Raw genomic sequence first — 16,481 nt, 5'->3', positions numbered from 1 at the left:
CTCCCTGTGGTCAGCCTAACAGGGTGCTCGGTCGCCCTGTCTGGGAAGCTGGCAGTGCGGGCAGCCCAGGAGGGATGAGACACACCCATGAGACAGTGAGCTGACTGTGGGTGACAAACCCTCCTTTCCTCCCTCCTCCACCCAGCGCTGGTGGCTCGGAAGCACATGGGGTATGTTTGCCTCAAATAGCTCTCAGCCCTGGGAGCTGCAGTTTCCCTTAGGGTCCTCATGGGGGGGGGGTATTGGTTGGGAGGGTGTTTCTAGCTGGAGCCTGAGGACTGGAAGCCTGTTAACCTGGCCTCTTAGCATCATCTCCAATGCCATTTCTGCTCTAGGAAATCCACCCATATCCCCTCAACCAGGTTATCCTGCAGGGTGCTCAGAACTACACCCTTCCCCAGGGGAAGACAGTGGTATCGGGGTGAGGGCTACCTGACCCTACCCCTGGCAGCAGCAGGGGAGACCACCTCCGTCCCCCACACAGGGCCACAGGCAAGCACCCCCTGTCCCATCCTGGCCTCCTCCCAAGTCAATCAGGTACTTGACAGCCAAGGAGATAGGCAGTTGGAAACCCGTTTCCTAGCCCCTGCCTTTGGTTTGCTCTGTCAGCCACACAGAGGAATGTTCTAGGCTTTCTAGAATCCTGCAGAAAGGCCTCAGGGTAGGATCAGGTGGTTTTTCTACACCGCAGGAAGCTTCCAGCAGAGGCCCAGAGCAGGACTCCCTGGGCCCAGGCTGCAGCAGAGCGGCGCAGCACTCACCTGTGCGCACGGGTAAGTCAGACGTGAGGGAAGGCGCTGCATTGCACACACGGACCCAGAGCTCCAGGCACCACATGGGAAGGGAGGACCAGGGGTGGCACCTCCAGGGGTGGCACCTCCAGGGGGTCCAGGCTGGGCCAGGCCCTCCTGCTGCTCCCATCAACACAGAGCCGGCATGCGTTAGTATGGAGTGGGGGTAGGGAGTGTTTCACATGAAGCGACAGACACCACATGAGTCTATGGGGCCCCGCCACCAGGTCACACACAGGATCAGCAGGGGATGCCCTCGGAGAAGGCCCAGCACGCAGCTGTCCCTGGGAGAGGCAGGAACTTCTGGGAAGTAGCAGGGAGGGAGCAGGGGACCGGCTCCGCTTGCAGGGGCTCCCTCCTCAGTCCCCTTCCCAAATCAAAGACTCCTGGGGCTCTTGGTGGCTTCTCCTCCCAGCGTCTTAAAGGGCTCCAGAGAAGCAGTAGAGGCGGCCTGGGGCGGCTGGACCAGCCTGCTCCTGCCATTGCAGTCTTTCTGGTCCCCGTTCTGTTCGTGGAGCCCCATGGCTGCTCTCCGGGAGGGGGGGTCTCCGATGTAGCTTCCCCTCTTTCCCACCCCCCAGAGACAGACTCAGGTCCAGTTAGGTTTTATTCCACACCCCACCTTCCCCGTCTCCCTGGCGACGACAGGTGCTGGATGCATGCAGCCGTGGTGCACACGTAGTTAGGCTGGCATGATGGACACGACACACAGGATGGATGGATGGGTGTTGGGGGGCACCAGGGCATGCATACACAGAGGGAAGCAGGCGGAAGCGCAGGTGGGGTGAGCAGGCAGGATGCAGCCCAGCCGTGTCCGTGGGTGTCAGCCCTGGGAGTTCTGGTGGTGGGGATGCTGTTGCTGCGAGAAGGGGGTCCAGCCCCAGGCCACCCTGGGAGCTTCACAAGGGAGACCCTCTGGTGGGAGCCCAGCAGTGCCCTCTGCTGGGCATGGTGGGCTGGTGCAGCACATCAGGTGGGAGAAGGGCTAACATCTGGGCCCTGTAGCCCAGGATGAGCTGGCCGTCCAGTTCCTGTGCGTTCCTCTGCAGTGGCTGGGGCACTACCCAGGACACTTCCACCCAGCACCCCGAGGTTCAGATCAGCCCCCCAGGGCCTCTGGAGAACTTGCAGGGTCAGGGTAGGGAGAAGCCATGCCAGCCACATGCTGATACGCCTGCCCCGAACTATCCTGGCTGCAGCTTCCTGGGGGCTGACTGCATTGACCACATGGGGTCCTATGGGCACCTGTGCCAGCCAGGCAAGGAGCCCACGTTCTGGGCCTTCCCAAACAGACGCTCCTTTGTTTTGGGGGGGATGGGCATCCGTCCCCGAAGTCCTGGATTCTAGCCTTGGAACCTGCTCCTCGTCCAACCTTGCTGATTCCCCCGGCCCCCCCCACCACCACCCAAGCCTTCAGGTCAGGCCGTGAGGAGTGAGCAGTATGGGAGGAGGAGTCCCCATTCAACTGGCAGGTGGGTGGGCTGGCAGGCCGGAACGGGGTGTGTACAGTGTGGAGGAGGGAGAAAAGGGACGGGCCACCTGGGTGAAGTGTGCCCCCTGGTGTGTAAAAGGTGATGTGTTTATACAACAAAATTTATTCCGACTAGATAAAAGCACGCTAACTGGGACCCCTGAGGAGCTCCCAGCTGGGAGGGAGGAGGGGAGGAATTCCAAGGAGAGAAGCAGCCTGTTGAGCCTTCCTAGCCCTCCTAACTCCCGGCTGGGCCTAGAAGTGGTGACCGGGCTCTGGGATCAGCGACTCCATGGAACTATAAAGTGACATGAAACTGACCGGAGATGTTCTCTCGGTGGCCGCGCGGTGGGGAACGCGGGGCTCCCCTGCCGTCTCGCCTTCCTCCTCTTGAGGCCTGAGGAATAAGACACAGCCTCTTTTTAACAAGTGGACGTTATGAAGCATGACGGCAGAGGGACAAGGTTGTGGAGGTGATGCCCAGCCGGAGGGGACCCCACCCTGCCTTCCTGAGCTGGGTCTCCAGCTCAGCGTGACTTGGGGGAACAGAAGCCCCTCTCATGCCAAGCTCCCACCCCTCTGGGCAGATGACCCAGGTGGGAGAAGTGAGCTATGCCCAGCTTCTGGAATGCCCAGCTACCACCACCACTCACCCAGTTTCCTCTGCAGGTGGCTCCAGGGTCTCTTGCTCCTTAAGCTCAAGCTAGGAAAAGGAAGAGGCCAGGGCATCAGATAAGCACAGAGTGGAGCCCTCCTTTAGGCCCAGCCCATTTGGGAGGTCACCCTGCAGGGTCCAGCCCTGTCTTTTACATTGTTAGGTCAGTGTTTCCCAACCCCTTATTTCCTGCTCGTGTTCCCTGCCTGCACAGCCTCACACACCCCTGTAAGCACTGTCCCTGGTCCAGTGGTCCCACCCTGTGTTGGTCGCCCAGCCTCTCTGCACCGGTCCCAGCTCACCAAGGTCGGTTGCTTCAGGGCAGCGAAGCGTGGCTCCCAGCTGCGGGTGGAGTACTCAAAAGCCTCATGCCGCCTCATGAGCTTCTCCACGCTGTCCACCGTGTGGCCAAAGTCTCGGCTGGCCAGGTAGGGCTCCTGGGCGATGAGCCATGCCTCGGCCACAGAGGCGTCCCTCGAGAACTGGCATACGTTGAGCCCTGCCACGAGAATGTTCTTCCCATAGAGCCCCGGTGGGAGCCAAGCTTGGCTCAGTACATGGCCAGGAGGCTGCCTCCCACCCTGCCCCCAATGGTGGGAGTGTCCCTCATGTGCTGCCCTGGGCCGCTGAGCCTCACACGGGGGATGTGGAATAGGAGTTACACTTGCAAAACCACTTTCAGTAGAACAATTTCCATTCTGATGACAGGCCTAGGCTGGATGCATCCCTTGTAAAGAGACCTGGTTCTCAGCTGTCTCACAGCCACAGGGACTGGTCCAGCTGGGCTCACGGCGCTTACCTGGGCAGCCAGCTGTTCTGCACCTCTACTAAGTCTCGAGCTGCAGGACAGAGCACGCACAAAAGGCTCCCCTGACCACAGCCCTGCAGCCCGTGGAACAGCAGAGGAGCAGGCATACCAGCTGCCAGAAGGGGGCTTCTGGCTGCATGTCCCCCCTGGGTGTCCTGGGCCTCTTCTCCACCCAGCCCACCAGCATGGCCTCGTTCCCCTGGACCCCCAGCCCATACTCACACATGCTCAGCCGCTCTGCCCTGCTCTCCCACTTCTTATTCATCTTTTCCTTCTTGGACATCACTTGCTGCAGTTTCTCACTGATCTGGGGATGGGGGAGGGGAAAAGCTCAGGGCTTGGAGACCCCAGCCCAGCCCAGGGCAGCCTGCACACAGACCACATGTTCACATGACCCCAGTCCTAGCCCTGCTGTGTTTTTTTTTTTTTTTAATTTATTGGGGGCTGGTGCCATGGCATAGCAGGCAGTGCCACTGCCTGTGGTACCTGCATCCCATATGGGCACCAGTTAGAGTCCTGGCTGCTTCATTTCCAATCCAGCTTCTTGATATTGTGCCCAGAAAAGCAGCAGAGGATACACCTGCATGGGAGGCCTGGATGGAACTCCTGGCACAACAACGGCCCAGCTCTGGCTACTGTGGCCATTTGGGGAGTGAACCAGTGGATGGAAGATCTGTCTCTAACTCTGCCATTTGAGTACAATTTTTATATTTATTTAAAAGCCAAGGAGAGAGAATCTTCCATTGCTGGTTCACTCCGCAGATGACCAGAGGCAGAAACCCCATGGAAGTCTTGCATGTGAGTACCCGGGGCCCTAACACTGGAGCCATTCTTTCCTGCTTTCTCAGGCACATCAGTAGGGAGGTGGGTCAGAAGTGGAGCAGCCATGACTAGAACTGTGGCTGCAACATGGGATGCCAGCCTTATGGGGGGACTTAGCCCACTGGGTCACAGTGCTGGGTCCCCTTGACCCTATTGTGGCCAGAATCAGCAATGTCAAAGCATGCCCACGTGTGATCGCTGGGGAGGGTCTGAGCATGCTGGCAGCACTGAGCCCCCTGCTCCCCTCCCCTTGAAGCTGCCTGGGTGGCACAAGGCAGTGGAGGGGCCTCATCTCTGCCCCACGGGCCCCCTCACCTCCTCCGAGGCTTGGTGCTGACGCTGTAGCAGGGACTCGCCGAGCTCCTGGCAGGCAATGAAGTTTTTGCTGCGGGTCTCAATCTCCGCCTTGATGCCTTGGTGGTACTTGATGAGCAGCTCCACGGAGGACACGTCCCTGGAGGGGAGGGCAGGAGCAGGAAGGCCACTTTGGGGAAAGGACACTCTGGGCCCTTCAGGCAGCCCAGCCCTAGCAGGTGCACCAATGCCCCGGTATGTGCTGCTGGTCAGTGCTCAGGCATGAGCAGAGGCTGCAGAGACCCCAAAAGAAGGCCAGGGGATGTGAGAAAGTTCATGAAACATTTTTTGGGGGGAACGTTCAGGTTTTCAGAAAGTTCATGGAAAATGCCATCCAAAGATCAGTTTACTCTGGTGCAAAACATTTTGAAACTGAAACATAAAAGACTTCCAGAAAGTTCACAGAAAATCTGTTCTGTGAAAACACTATGCATAGATCACAAAAAAAAATATTTTTTGGCACCAAAATCAAATTATTTACTGATTTTTAAATATATTTGGCAGAGTGAGTGTTTCTACTTGCTGGTTACATTTGAAACTTTTAAAGATGTATTAATTTTTAGAAATTCAGATTTACAGAGAGGACAAACAGAAAGATCTTCCATCCGCTAGTTCACTTCCCAAATAACCCCAACAGCCAGAGCTGAGTTGATCCGAAACCAGGAGTCAGGAGCTTCTGGGTAGCCCGACATGGAAGCTGGGTCCCAAGGCTTTGGGCCATCCTCCACTGCTTCCCCAGGCCACAAGCAGAGAGCTGGATGGGAAGTGGAGCAGCTGGGACATGAACTGGCACTCATATGGTATCCTGGCACAGGCAAGGTGAGGATTTTAGCCACTAGGCTATTGTGCCAGGCTTTATATTTGAATCATTTTAAAACATTTTTCATTTTATTTGAAAGAGAGATTATATTCTTGGGTTCATTCCCCAAATGCCTTACAAATAACCAGGTCTGAGGCAGCCCAAAGTGCCTTGTACACAGCCTGGTCATCTCCTGTGGGTGGCAGGGACCCAAGTACTTGAGCCATCATTTCCTGTCTCTCAGACACATTAGCAGGGAGCTGGGTCAGGAGTGAAGACTGAATTCAGTCTTGGGCGCCTGCACACCCTCAGTGGCACTTTAACGTGCTGTGCCACAACACGTGGTTCTTTTTTTCTTAAGGTTTGTTTATTTGAAAGACAAAGTTATAGAGTAGAAATCTTTCACCCATTGGTTCACTCCCAACATGGCTGCAATGGCTGGAATTGGGCCGTTCTGAAGCCAAGAACTTCCTCTAGGTCCCCCACGTGGGTGCAGGGGTCCAAGGACTTGATCCATCCTCTGCTACCCTCTTAGGCACACCAGTAGGATCAGAAACGGAGGAGCTGAGATTTGAACCGGTATCCATATGGGACACCCGTGCTGCAGGCAGCAGCTGTACCCACTGTTCCATGCACCAGCTCCTTGCTGGTTGTATTTTTAATTCAACTTTTCCATGAACTTTCAGAAGTATCCTCATACAGAAGTGAATATATTACAAACCAGACTGGTATACTTTAAATGGGTGAAGTATGTCTCTACTAAAGATACTAAAAATACAACTCTGGGGCTTGCTGCAGTAGCTCAGTGGCTAAAGTCCTTGCCTTGCATGCACTGGGATCCCATACGGACACCAGTTTTAATCCTGGTGGCCCTGCTTCCCATCCAGCTCCCTGCTTGTGGCCTGGGAAAGCAGGAGAGGATGGCCCAAAGACTTGGGACCCCGCACCCACATCTGGCTTCAGATTGGCACAGTTCCAGCTGTTGCAGCCACTTGGGGAATGAATCATCAGACAGAAGACCTTTCTATCTCCTCCTCTTCCCTGCATATCTGAGTTTGCAATAAAAATAAATAATTTTTTTAAAAATGTGGCTTTTAGTACAGATACCTTCAGGGCAAACAGATTGAGAAGGGCCAGCGGCAGCTGCTAACCTAACAGGAAGTGGGCTGAGGGCTCACACACCTGATCCCACCTTTGGGCTCCATCCTGAGCCCTCCCGTCCCAGGGATGGCAGAAGAGCCATCAGCCTTGGACGTGCCCAGCCTTGGAGCTGTGAGCATGACCCACATGGGGAAATCTAAATGATAGATGCCTCCTTCCCATCATTTCTCCAAGACGGTCAGTCCTCCCAGTGGAAGCTGAGCTGTCCCATCTCTGCCCAGATACCACCTAGATGCAGCTGCAAGCTGCAGGTATGCCTACGGATTTCCAGTGCCCCCGACAGTCAACCCTGCTCCCTCCAGGGAGGTGCCCAGGGCGGCCGCCTATGGCTGCCAGCCCCGTTGAAAGCTGCTCCCTCACCTGGGCTTCTCCTGGGTCTCCATCTGCCGGATGACGCCCTCCATCCAGGACAGGAGGTCCCGCACCATGCTGAAGAAGCGGAATTTGTCTGCCGTGTCTACCAGCTGGGTCCGACGGCCAGCACAGGCATCGAGCAGTGCCTGCCATGCAGCGGACACCTCCTGCTCCTTGTGCTGGATGGCTTCTGCCTTCTCCCCAGCATACGCCATCTGCAGGCGGGCAGCCACATCCTGGAACTGCTGCACCTGCGGACAGGCAACACCAGGCATTCTTCCCTGCACGGAGGCAGGTGTGCCATTCTCACACCCAGAGAGCAGCTGAGCTCTGCTGGAAGACGGAGCTCCGGCCTCCCTCCCAACAGGTGCTCCTCCCAGGAGTAGAATGTGCTTTTGGCATGTTTCAGACTATGTGTAGGATTCGAACTACTCAGAAGCACAATAAAGAACATGTGTGTGTTAGGCTCTGTTGTACACATTTCCCATTCTCTAATCTTTACAACCACTTACTGGAAGGAATACTTCAAAGGCATTTCAAACATTTTGTAGAAATTGCAGAATTGAAAGAAAAGTTTATTTCAGTGCAAAAATGTTGAAATCAATGCAGTGTTTTCACATTTTTTCTATAAACTTCCCGTATATCCTTTGTATGCATGAATTTTTTTGGTACCAAAATTTTAAAAAATTTATTATTATTATTTTTTTTTGGAGAGGCAGCACTTTGAATCACTGATTTTTGCCCCAGCATGTCCACCATGGCTGGAATTGGACCAGGCTGAAGCCCAGGATCTAGAAATTTCATCCAAGAGTTTCAAGCTCTTGAGCCATCCCCCTGTTGCCATCCAGGGCCTGGACTAGCAGAAAGCTGGAGTTGGAAGTGGAGCAGGGTGTTGGACCCAGGCACTCTGCCATAGGACACAGACATCTTACTATGCCAAACACCCATCCTGATTTATATTTTAATTTCATTTTCCTAGAAAGTTTGTAAAGCCTTCTTATATGACCTCTGCTTTTGAGATGAGGAAATGGAGGCTCAGGAGGCCCAGGTTAGGGTCAAGGAAAGAGCTGGGATGGGAATCACCCCTGTGTTCCCTTTTTAATCCCTCTGCAAGCTGCTCCGAGGAAGGGGCAGCCCCAGGGCAGTGAAGCCTCACTCCCGAGCCCTCAGTGGGGCTACACCTGTTTCAAGGCTTGGACCCCTCGTCTGGCTGGAGGTCTCCCTCCTTGGTGTGGCAGCCTCAGCCCTATCGTGCCAGCCTAGGACTGTACAGCTGGCCTGTTTTGTCTTCCTCCACTGGGAGCCTGGCTCTGGCATCTTTATGAGCTCTGGATGACCCTAGGGACCTGCAGAGGTGTTTAGGAGCTACCCAACTGGTGGGGCGGGGATCTCAGTGCAGATCTGGGGATCCCTCCATGGGAAAATGGTCAAGTGCATGGAGTCTGCGGCGTGGCTGTGAGGGGCTGCCTCTGGGCCCCTCTGCAGCTCTTCGTGTTCATAGGCAACCTTCATACCTCATTTTCTGCCTCCACAGAATGCAGCATCTGCCCCCACCCCAGGAGATGGCTGTGAGGACCCAGGGAGCACAATACGTTGCTCAGAATGGTTCTGTATACAAGGGCACTTCTGAAAGTTCATAAAAAATGGAATTCAGTGTTAGAGTGCAAAAATTTTTTGGAAAGTCACATGTGGGGGAGTCTTCAGAAAAATACCCATTATGAAAACTTATGCATGAATTTAAAACTTTGTTGCACCAAAATAAAGTCGTCTTTTCATTCCTTCTTTCACAAACTTTTGGAAGTTTTCTGCATACAGTAGCTAGCAGTTCTGGACAGCTCGAGAAACTGCACTGTGAGTTCAGCTTATGCGTGGGCTTTTGTGGGGGTTTGAACAAAGCCCTCCTGAAATTAAAGAGTATCTAAACATCAAGCGCCCTGCTCTGAGCAGTTGGCTCTTAAGGAGACGGAATCTCCAAACATTCCACAGATTCCCTTCTGGAAACCAGGGGAGCCCGCACGCCAGGTGCCAGGTGCCAGGGGCACAGGCACTTACCTGTACCCCCAGCAGGCTGAGCTCCCGCTCGAAGGCCGTGTGCACCCGGTGGAAGGACTCGGCCGAGCTGGCGTCCAGCCCCACGTCTGCGGGCAGCTCGCGGTGCTTCTCGTCGATGAGGCCGAGGATCTCGGTGCCCGTGTAGAAGTAGCGGTGCAGGTCGTGCGAGGCAGCCAGCAGCTGCATGCGCGTGTCGATCAGCTCCAGCAGGTCGGCCCACATCTCATTGAGCCCGTCCTTCCACTCGGCGATGGTGGCCGCCTCGCTGTGGCCGGCGTCGATGAGCCGCTCGATGATGGCGTTCACGTTGTCCACCCGCTCCTGCCCAATCATCCCTGTCTCCCGGGCAAAGTCCCGGAACTTGTCTCGGAGCAGCTGCATGTGGGACAGACAGAGAGGGCTTGAGTGGGGACACAGGGTTGGGGGGAGGTAGAGAGGTGTCACCCTGCTCCCTTCGGAGGCAACTTCCTGCCACGGGCCCCAGCACAGCGAGGGTTTCTGCGAGGGTGACTGGGGTCTGTGTGGTGTGGCTGCCTGAGGCTACCCCATCAGTGGAAGATGGCGGAACTGGGAACTATGGCTACTCACGGTGACATGGTCAAAGTCCTGCCCCATTTCTGGAGAGGAGGCCACCTGCTCCTTCTCGGCGATCCACTGCTCCAAGTCGTCCGCCTCCCTCTTCAGCTGGAACAAATGGTACATGTTCTCTAGCTTGCGCTTCCGCTCCTCCGCCATGTCCTTCAGGCCCGCGTAGTGCTTGTCCACCTGGCCCTGCAGCCTGATGATCTGTTCCCTGGAAGGCAGGCCCACGGAGGCCTCAGAGCCTGTGACTTACTTGGTATCCTGTTCCCCCTGCCCGGGGCAGGGGTGAGGAGTGGGGGAAGGCAGGCGCCCTTAGGTCATGCCCAGCCCATGGACACCCTAAAGGTAGGACCAGGAATAAGGGGGAGGGGCCTGGGGAGCCTGGCCCGGGGAGCCCCCATGTGTGCCAAACACTCCGCCCAACAGTTCTAATGGGTGTAGGTAATAAGTGAGGATCCACCTTCACTCCCACAGAACGATATTACTGAGACACAGTGAGGTCCTACAGAATCTTCCAGAAATTACAATGAAATTCTTCCTCAACACCTCACAGCAGCTGCTGAAGCTGCAAATGTTCCAAATCTCTCTGTTCACCAAAAAAGGAGTGGGTAGTTGGGCAGTTTGCCCTTCTAGTCTCTGAGCTCTTTGGCCAAGGGGACCTCTGTTGGCCCCATGTGAAGTTACACAAATCCAAGGCATGAAACGGAACTGGGTTTTCTCAAACACTCTTCTTTTGGGATACGGGCCTGTGGAGGCCCCTCTCCTGCCGGGTTGGCCTGGGAGGCACACGCACCCCTCGGGGTGTCCAGCGGACAGCAGGCCCTGGGCACGGCCAGCCAGCTGCTTGATGTTGCGCCCATATTCCTCCACAGCGCGCTGCTGTCGCAGGTGCCGTTTCAGCATCACGATGGCACCCTCTTCATCCTAAGAGGAAGAGGACGGACATCAGGGTCACCACCGAGCCTGGTCATACTCCCTTCCTTGCCAAGGGACAGTCCAGTTCCTAGAGATGCGTGAGATTAGGGCAGAGCCACACCTATTCCCTTCCTGCTACTCTGCTTCCCCAAGACCACCCACACCCCACCTTCTTCCCCCACGGTCGTAGCAGATGCTCATCCTCCCTTCTAGGCCCCTGTCTGTTCCCCATAAACACCTCCTAGGTCACTCCAGCTTCGAACTCCCCTCTGGCCCCCCTCCCAGTGTAGCTCGTCAGTCTAGAAGACCTGGCTGAGACAGTAAGGGGTCAAGGTACCCCTTGGCCTGTGGTGCAGCATGCATGCCAACAGGGTCTGCTCAAGATACTCAGGAAGAAAAGAAATTCTGGGGGCTCGCACACCTGGACGTAAGGCACCCCCTGACTGCCTGCCCAGCTGGCTCAGGGACGAGGACAGCAGCCCCTGCTATGCATGCACACCTCTGGGGTCTCATCGGAGATGACATAGAGTTCCTGCTCGCTGATCCAGGCCTCGGCCTCACCCGCGTCCAGGTAGTACTGCTGGGCCTCGTGGGCGTCGCGCAGGCGCTGTAGCCGCCCCGCCGCTGCCTGCTGGAGCATATCCCACGAGCCCTGCAGGTGGCCCAGGCGCTCCTCGATGTCCTGGCATTCGATCTCTGCCGCTTCCACCAGCTGGTGCCCGCGCTGTAACACGTCCTCAATGCGAGGTGCGTGGCCCAGGATCTCGTTCTGCAGCGTCTGAGGGCAGGAAGGGAGTGGGGCAGGGTGCTCTCAGGGGCAGGGCCTTCGAAGCAGGCCAGAGAGGCTGTGTCTGCCAGCGGCAGGGGCAGGTCTGACACTCCCAGTGTTCACTGCCCCTCCCACCAGAGCAGAGTGGGTGATGGCGACAGAACTGCCAATGATCCTTCCTTTTCTGTACCCCTTGGGTGTTGTTGGATGCTCAGTGTCCCCCAAAGGCCCATGTGTACAAGGTCGTGGGGGACCCTGAAGTCTCATGTCAATGGCACTGGGAGAGTGCCAATCTGCTTGTGCTGCCTGGAGGAGGGACCTTTGGGAAGTGGGGCACTGGGTTGCTAAGGCAGAGCCCTTGTGGTTAAGTGCTGGGGACTTCATGGAAGGGAGTGGGCTCCCCCTCCGGCCGGTTGTGTGTGTCCCCCTTTCTGTTTCTCAGATCTTTTGTGAACTGTGTGTTACTTCCTTGGTCAAAATGGCCACCCTGGTGGTGGACGCCTTCAGCGTCTAGAGAGCCTTACACGTGCGTTATTCACTGCCTTGGTTCTTGCTGCTCATGTATGGGCTCTCAGGGTCTTCATATCTTACTTTCTCCTTTTCTACAATTTCTCCCATGGTCTTTAGAAACTTCTAGAAGTCAGGGGTGAGCATGGGCCACATGACTATCAGCAAATAAACCATACATGAGTTAGCAACACCCACAGATCACAAGACATGGTGGCACTTTCTATTCAGAATTTTGGTTTTGGCGATTTCCCGCAGTCTCTGCAACCTGTGTTGTCCACTCCACTGGCCTCTTGGCCTAAGAGCTTATGACCTCTGCAAGGCACCTAAAAAGACATTTCTCTTTGCTTTTAAACAATTGCCTTCTAGCCTCTGTGCTGGGTGTGTATCCATGGTACGTTTCCATTGCCTTCATTCAAAAGACATTCTCATGTCTCATCTAAGTACCAGACCCTGTTCTGGGTACCAGGGACAGTATAGAAACAAGAGCAGCAAAACCCCATGTCTTCACAAAGCTTGTGGTCTAGCAGAGGCATGAGAAGATAGGCATGAAAACAAAAGCGTAAGTTTGGGCCTTCCTCCCTGGGTGCTGGAAGGAAAACACCGCCACAGGAAGAAGAATGGCTGCTGAGGAGTTAGGAAGGTCCTCAAAATGCAGACCTGGCACAGCAATCTGTGGGCTCTAGGGCTTGGCCCTGTGAGCCAGTGTCAGCTGCAGTTGTCTTGGGGAGTGGGGGCAGGGAGGAAGGAACAGGTCCGCCATGACCTGCCTTACAGAAGGAACGGTAGCACTCACATGGTCCCTGGGGACTCACTGCTCTCTGGGAATCTGTACCCCTGGGCTCTTCTTGCTGACCTTGCAGGAGACATACCACACACCACACACACACCACACCACACACACACCACACCACACACACACACCACACACAGCTGGCTCCCATGGAGGCGGCAGGCTCCCTCAGCAGCACCTACCCGGGATGCTAACCAGAACTGTGGAAGCACAGCCAGGGCCTCTACAGAGTGTGGGTGGCCCCAAATCCCTGAGCACTAACATCCCCCAACCCCTTCCATCCACACGATCCTCCAGGGATCCTTTCTGCGATCACCAAAGTCTGCTTTTTCTATCGTAGGACTGTTTGTGCAGTGTGGAGACACCAAAGCCACCCTCAGTCACAATAACCTGCTCTTGTTGGCAGGGCTGCGTGTCCTTCCCCCTTTTACCCATCCTGCCCTAAGCCACACACTGGCAGGGGAGCAGTAAGCAAGTGTGTGGGGCTAAGCAGGCAAGGCAGGACTCACCTGGTTCTTCTTAATAAACAGCTGCACGGTTTGCAGGTTAGTACCATAGTCAGGCGACTGGGCCAAAGGCAGCCTCTCCTCCACCCAGAGCTGCGGAGACCAGAAGGCAAAGATGAGCCAACATCCTGGCCTCTTCTCCTCCAAGCATTCACTGTGGCCCTTCTCTCAAGTGGTTGCAACAGCCAGGGTTGGGTCAGGTTGGAAATCAGAGCTTGGAACCCCATCCTGGTCTCCCATGTGAGTGGCAGGGGCCCAAGCACTTGGGCCATCTCCTACTGCCTTCCTAGAGGATGAGCAGGGAACAGGATGGGAAGTGGAGCCACTGGGAGTCAAACTGGCACTGATACAGATAGAATCCTGATATTTCAAGCAGCAGTCTAACTTGCTACACCGCCATGCCTGCCATCACCCCACTGGGGTTTTGTCCCCAATTTTCAGATGATGATATTTTGACGCTTTAGACTAAGGTTCCACATAACCTGCCTGCAGCTGCATGGTGGCAAAGCCAGTACCTGTTGTCATCAGTACCAGCAGGTGATTGGGGAGTGACCATTCAATAGATACCAGCTTTGCTTTTCTTCTTAATGCAATCATCAAGCAATCCCATGAGATACAGGGCCAAGGGGACCAGTCATCTGCTGCTAAGAATCGCTTTGGACAGCAGCCAGCTACCCTGCCAGCAGCTGGTGACTCAACCCGCGGGGACCTCCCTACATGCATGCACAAACCGTCTCGTCCTCCAAGTCTCGGCTGATCTGTAGCTTGGCTCTGGATGATTCCAGCTGCTTCTTCCTCCTCCCCAGGGGCTCCAGCAGGTCCAGGAACCGCTTCTCGATGCTCAAGTCTGCATCTCCGCCTTCCTCTCCCAGCGACGGCGCCTGGGCCAGCAGCTCCCCCAGCTCCTCCTTGCGTACGTTCACTTGATCCTCCACTCGCTGACACACACGAGGGTGGCCGTGAGCACCGACCTGGGCACCTGGGCAGCCCTGCCGTGCTCCCTTTCCCCAAGGCTCTTGTTGAGCTCAGACTCCCTGGAGAGGTCTCCCTGCAGACCCCCACCCATCCCTCCCTTGCTTGAAGCCTTCAGGTTTGTACCCTGATGCCCCTCTGGATCCCCAACATGCCCAGTTCACATGCCTTCAGCTTAGCCAGCATCCGGTTAACACTGGTCAGGTCCTTGCCCGGGTCGTCGGATCGCAGCTGGTCCTCCATGGCATTGATCCACTTGTTGAGGTCTGCGTGGGTCTGCAGGCGCAGGTCCGAGCTCCGGGCAGCCGAAAGCAGTTGAGTCTTCTCCTTGGTGGTGGCCTGCAGCTTGTCCCACAGCTGGTGCACATCTTCCAGCCTCTGAGACACCAGCTCCGCAAACTGGGGCTTCTCTTCTATTAACTGCTTTCCTTCCTGGAGTGGGAAGGGCTCAGGTTAGAAGACAGCTCAGCCTCTGGGGACCTGGGGGAGGGGAAGTGGACCTCAGGCTACAGGGGGCTCCCTGCTGGGCAGTTGGGAAGAAGAGTCTAACAGCTGTTGTTGGGAGTGGACTGGGATGTGCACAGGATACAGGACAGGGAGAGCAGTGTTTGGGGCAGACTCTGGGAGGCCAAGAGAGTACAGTAGCATCCTCAAGATCCAGCCAGGCACAGCGAAGGGGCAGTCTCTTGGAGAGCCTGCCTTCATAACTTGCCAAGTGCTGTTCTCGGTGCTGGTCTCTGGGTGCTTAGTGCTCAGTATCCCACGGGGTAAGTGCTGTGAGCACTGTCATCCTCAGTCACCGATGAAGACATGGAGCACAGGAATCAGGCTGGCACCTGAGGTTCCACCTCCACCAGCTTGGTGGCATGGCCTTCATTGCTCTGGACTATGGGAAAGCCCTGGCCCCACAGCTCAGAGGGGGCCACTCCCTGGCAGTTTTGCTCATTGGAATGGTGAGGGCTCAAGGCACCCCTGGAACATGCTGACCAGTTTTTGCATTCCTTGTGGCCCAGGTGGGACAGGACTGAAGTCTCAGCAAGAATAATGGGAGACAGAGATATCCCTTGTCCTGACCCGGGCCGGAAAAGCTCCAAGGCTGTGCTCTGTGTTGTGGACTGTCCACACACATCCAAGTGATCCCAAAGAAGCCCCAGTTGTGACTTGACAAGAGGAACTGTATCAGGAGCTCTGAAGGTTTGGCTACTATTTGGAAAGCTATTCAAGGTGAAGTGCTACTGTTTAAGGTCAAGGGCTACATGCTGTGGGCATTGTCTGGACCCCCCTCCAATCCCAAGGCACTGCAGGAGGAATTCCCCTTCAGAGGGACAGAGCCACAGCAGAGCCCCCCATCACCCGTGAGCCTCTCATACAGCATCGATGTTGTCTAGCCACCCCTGGTGGGAAGCCAGCTCCTCCATAAACATCTGGTGCTTCAGCCACTTGTTGTGTAGGTTGCGGGCTTCGTCATAGGACACATCCTGGGACGTTAGCAGCTTGTCATTGATCCACAGGGTAATCTGTGGGAAGAAAAAAAGCAAGTCTGACCACTTCTGCACGCGTCTCTCTGGCTGAGCAGGACCTGCTGGCCACTCTGATTGCAGAAGGAGGGAGAGGGGGCAGGAGCCAGTGTCTCACACAAGAGAATCCATGAACTTGGGATGCCTTGGTTCCAGCATGAACAACTTAACATTACCACATCACCCCAAGGCTACCACGTGGGCACAAGCATATTTTTCCCACTAGGTTGTGTGCCATGTGAGATCACGGGAAATTTCATGTGTTCTCCACGCTGCTGGAACTGAGGCAAGGGTGTGGCGTATGGGACGAACTCCATGACTGCTTACTGAAATGGGTAGATAAACTATTGTCAGGGAGGTGAGAAAACATTAATAAACAGAGAAAAAGTTACTTGAGGAAGAAGCCCAGGGCAGATCCTACAATTAACAAGGCCTGTGATGGCAATCCAGTGTTTCTGGGACATCCTGGCACTGACCCAAGCCTGGTCCAGGTCAGTGTCAAGGCAGAGGAAAACAGTGGGCAGTGAGGACAGTGCTGTGAAGACATGGCAAAGAAGAAGTCAGGGGAAGCTCAGGGTGGGAGTTCAGGTATGCTGAAATCAGTGGCTGTCTGCCTGGAAGACATGGCTAAGTGCTTCTCCCTCTCCCTCTTT

At 55.5% G+C, this 16,481-nt stretch overlaps 1 protein-coding gene across 3 annotated transcripts in view; it reads right to left on the bottom strand.

Annotated features, from left to right (window-relative positions):
• The window catches only part of SPTB (spectrin beta, erythrocytic), a 120,856-nt gene that overhangs the window by 7,627 nt on the left and 96,748 nt on the right, over window positions 1–16,481 (bottom strand). For all 3 annotated transcript variants that reach the window (XM_058655137.1, XM_058655140.1, XM_058655138.1), the window contains exons 19-32: window positions 15,682–15,828; window positions 14,476–14,743; window positions 14,071–14,273; window positions 13,343–13,432; window positions 11,264–11,542; window positions 10,643–10,773; window positions 9,856–10,060; window positions 9,268–9,642; window positions 7,222–7,466; window positions 4,863–5,001; window positions 3,948–4,032; window positions 3,220–3,416; window positions 2,916–2,965; window positions 2,584–2,659 (exon numbers count right to left, since the gene is read on the bottom strand). In XM_058655137.1, coding sequence (XP_058511120.1) covers window positions 2,584–2,659; window positions 2,916–2,965; window positions 3,220–3,416; window positions 3,948–4,032; window positions 4,863–5,001; window positions 7,222–7,466; window positions 9,268–9,642; window positions 9,856–10,060; window positions 10,643–10,773; window positions 11,264–11,542; window positions 13,343–13,432; window positions 14,071–14,273; window positions 14,476–14,743; window positions 15,682–15,828 — 2,490 coding nt within the window. The remainder of the gene's footprint in view (window positions 1–2,583; window positions 2,660–2,915; window positions 2,966–3,219; window positions 3,417–3,947; window positions 4,033–4,862; window positions 5,002–7,221; window positions 7,467–9,267; window positions 9,643–9,855; window positions 10,061–10,642; window positions 10,774–11,263; window positions 11,543–13,342; window positions 13,433–14,070; window positions 14,274–14,475; window positions 14,744–15,681; window positions 15,829–16,481) is intronic.

This window comes from Ochotona princeps, chromosome 26, assembly GCF_030435755.1.
Source record: "Ochotona princeps isolate mOchPri1 chromosome 26, mOchPri1.hap1, whole genome shotgun sequence".
In the NCBI taxonomy this organism is placed as follows: Eukaryota; Metazoa; Chordata; class Mammalia; order Lagomorpha; family Ochotonidae; genus Ochotona; species Ochotona princeps.
This window is presented reverse-complemented; position numbering and strand designations above follow the sequence as displayed.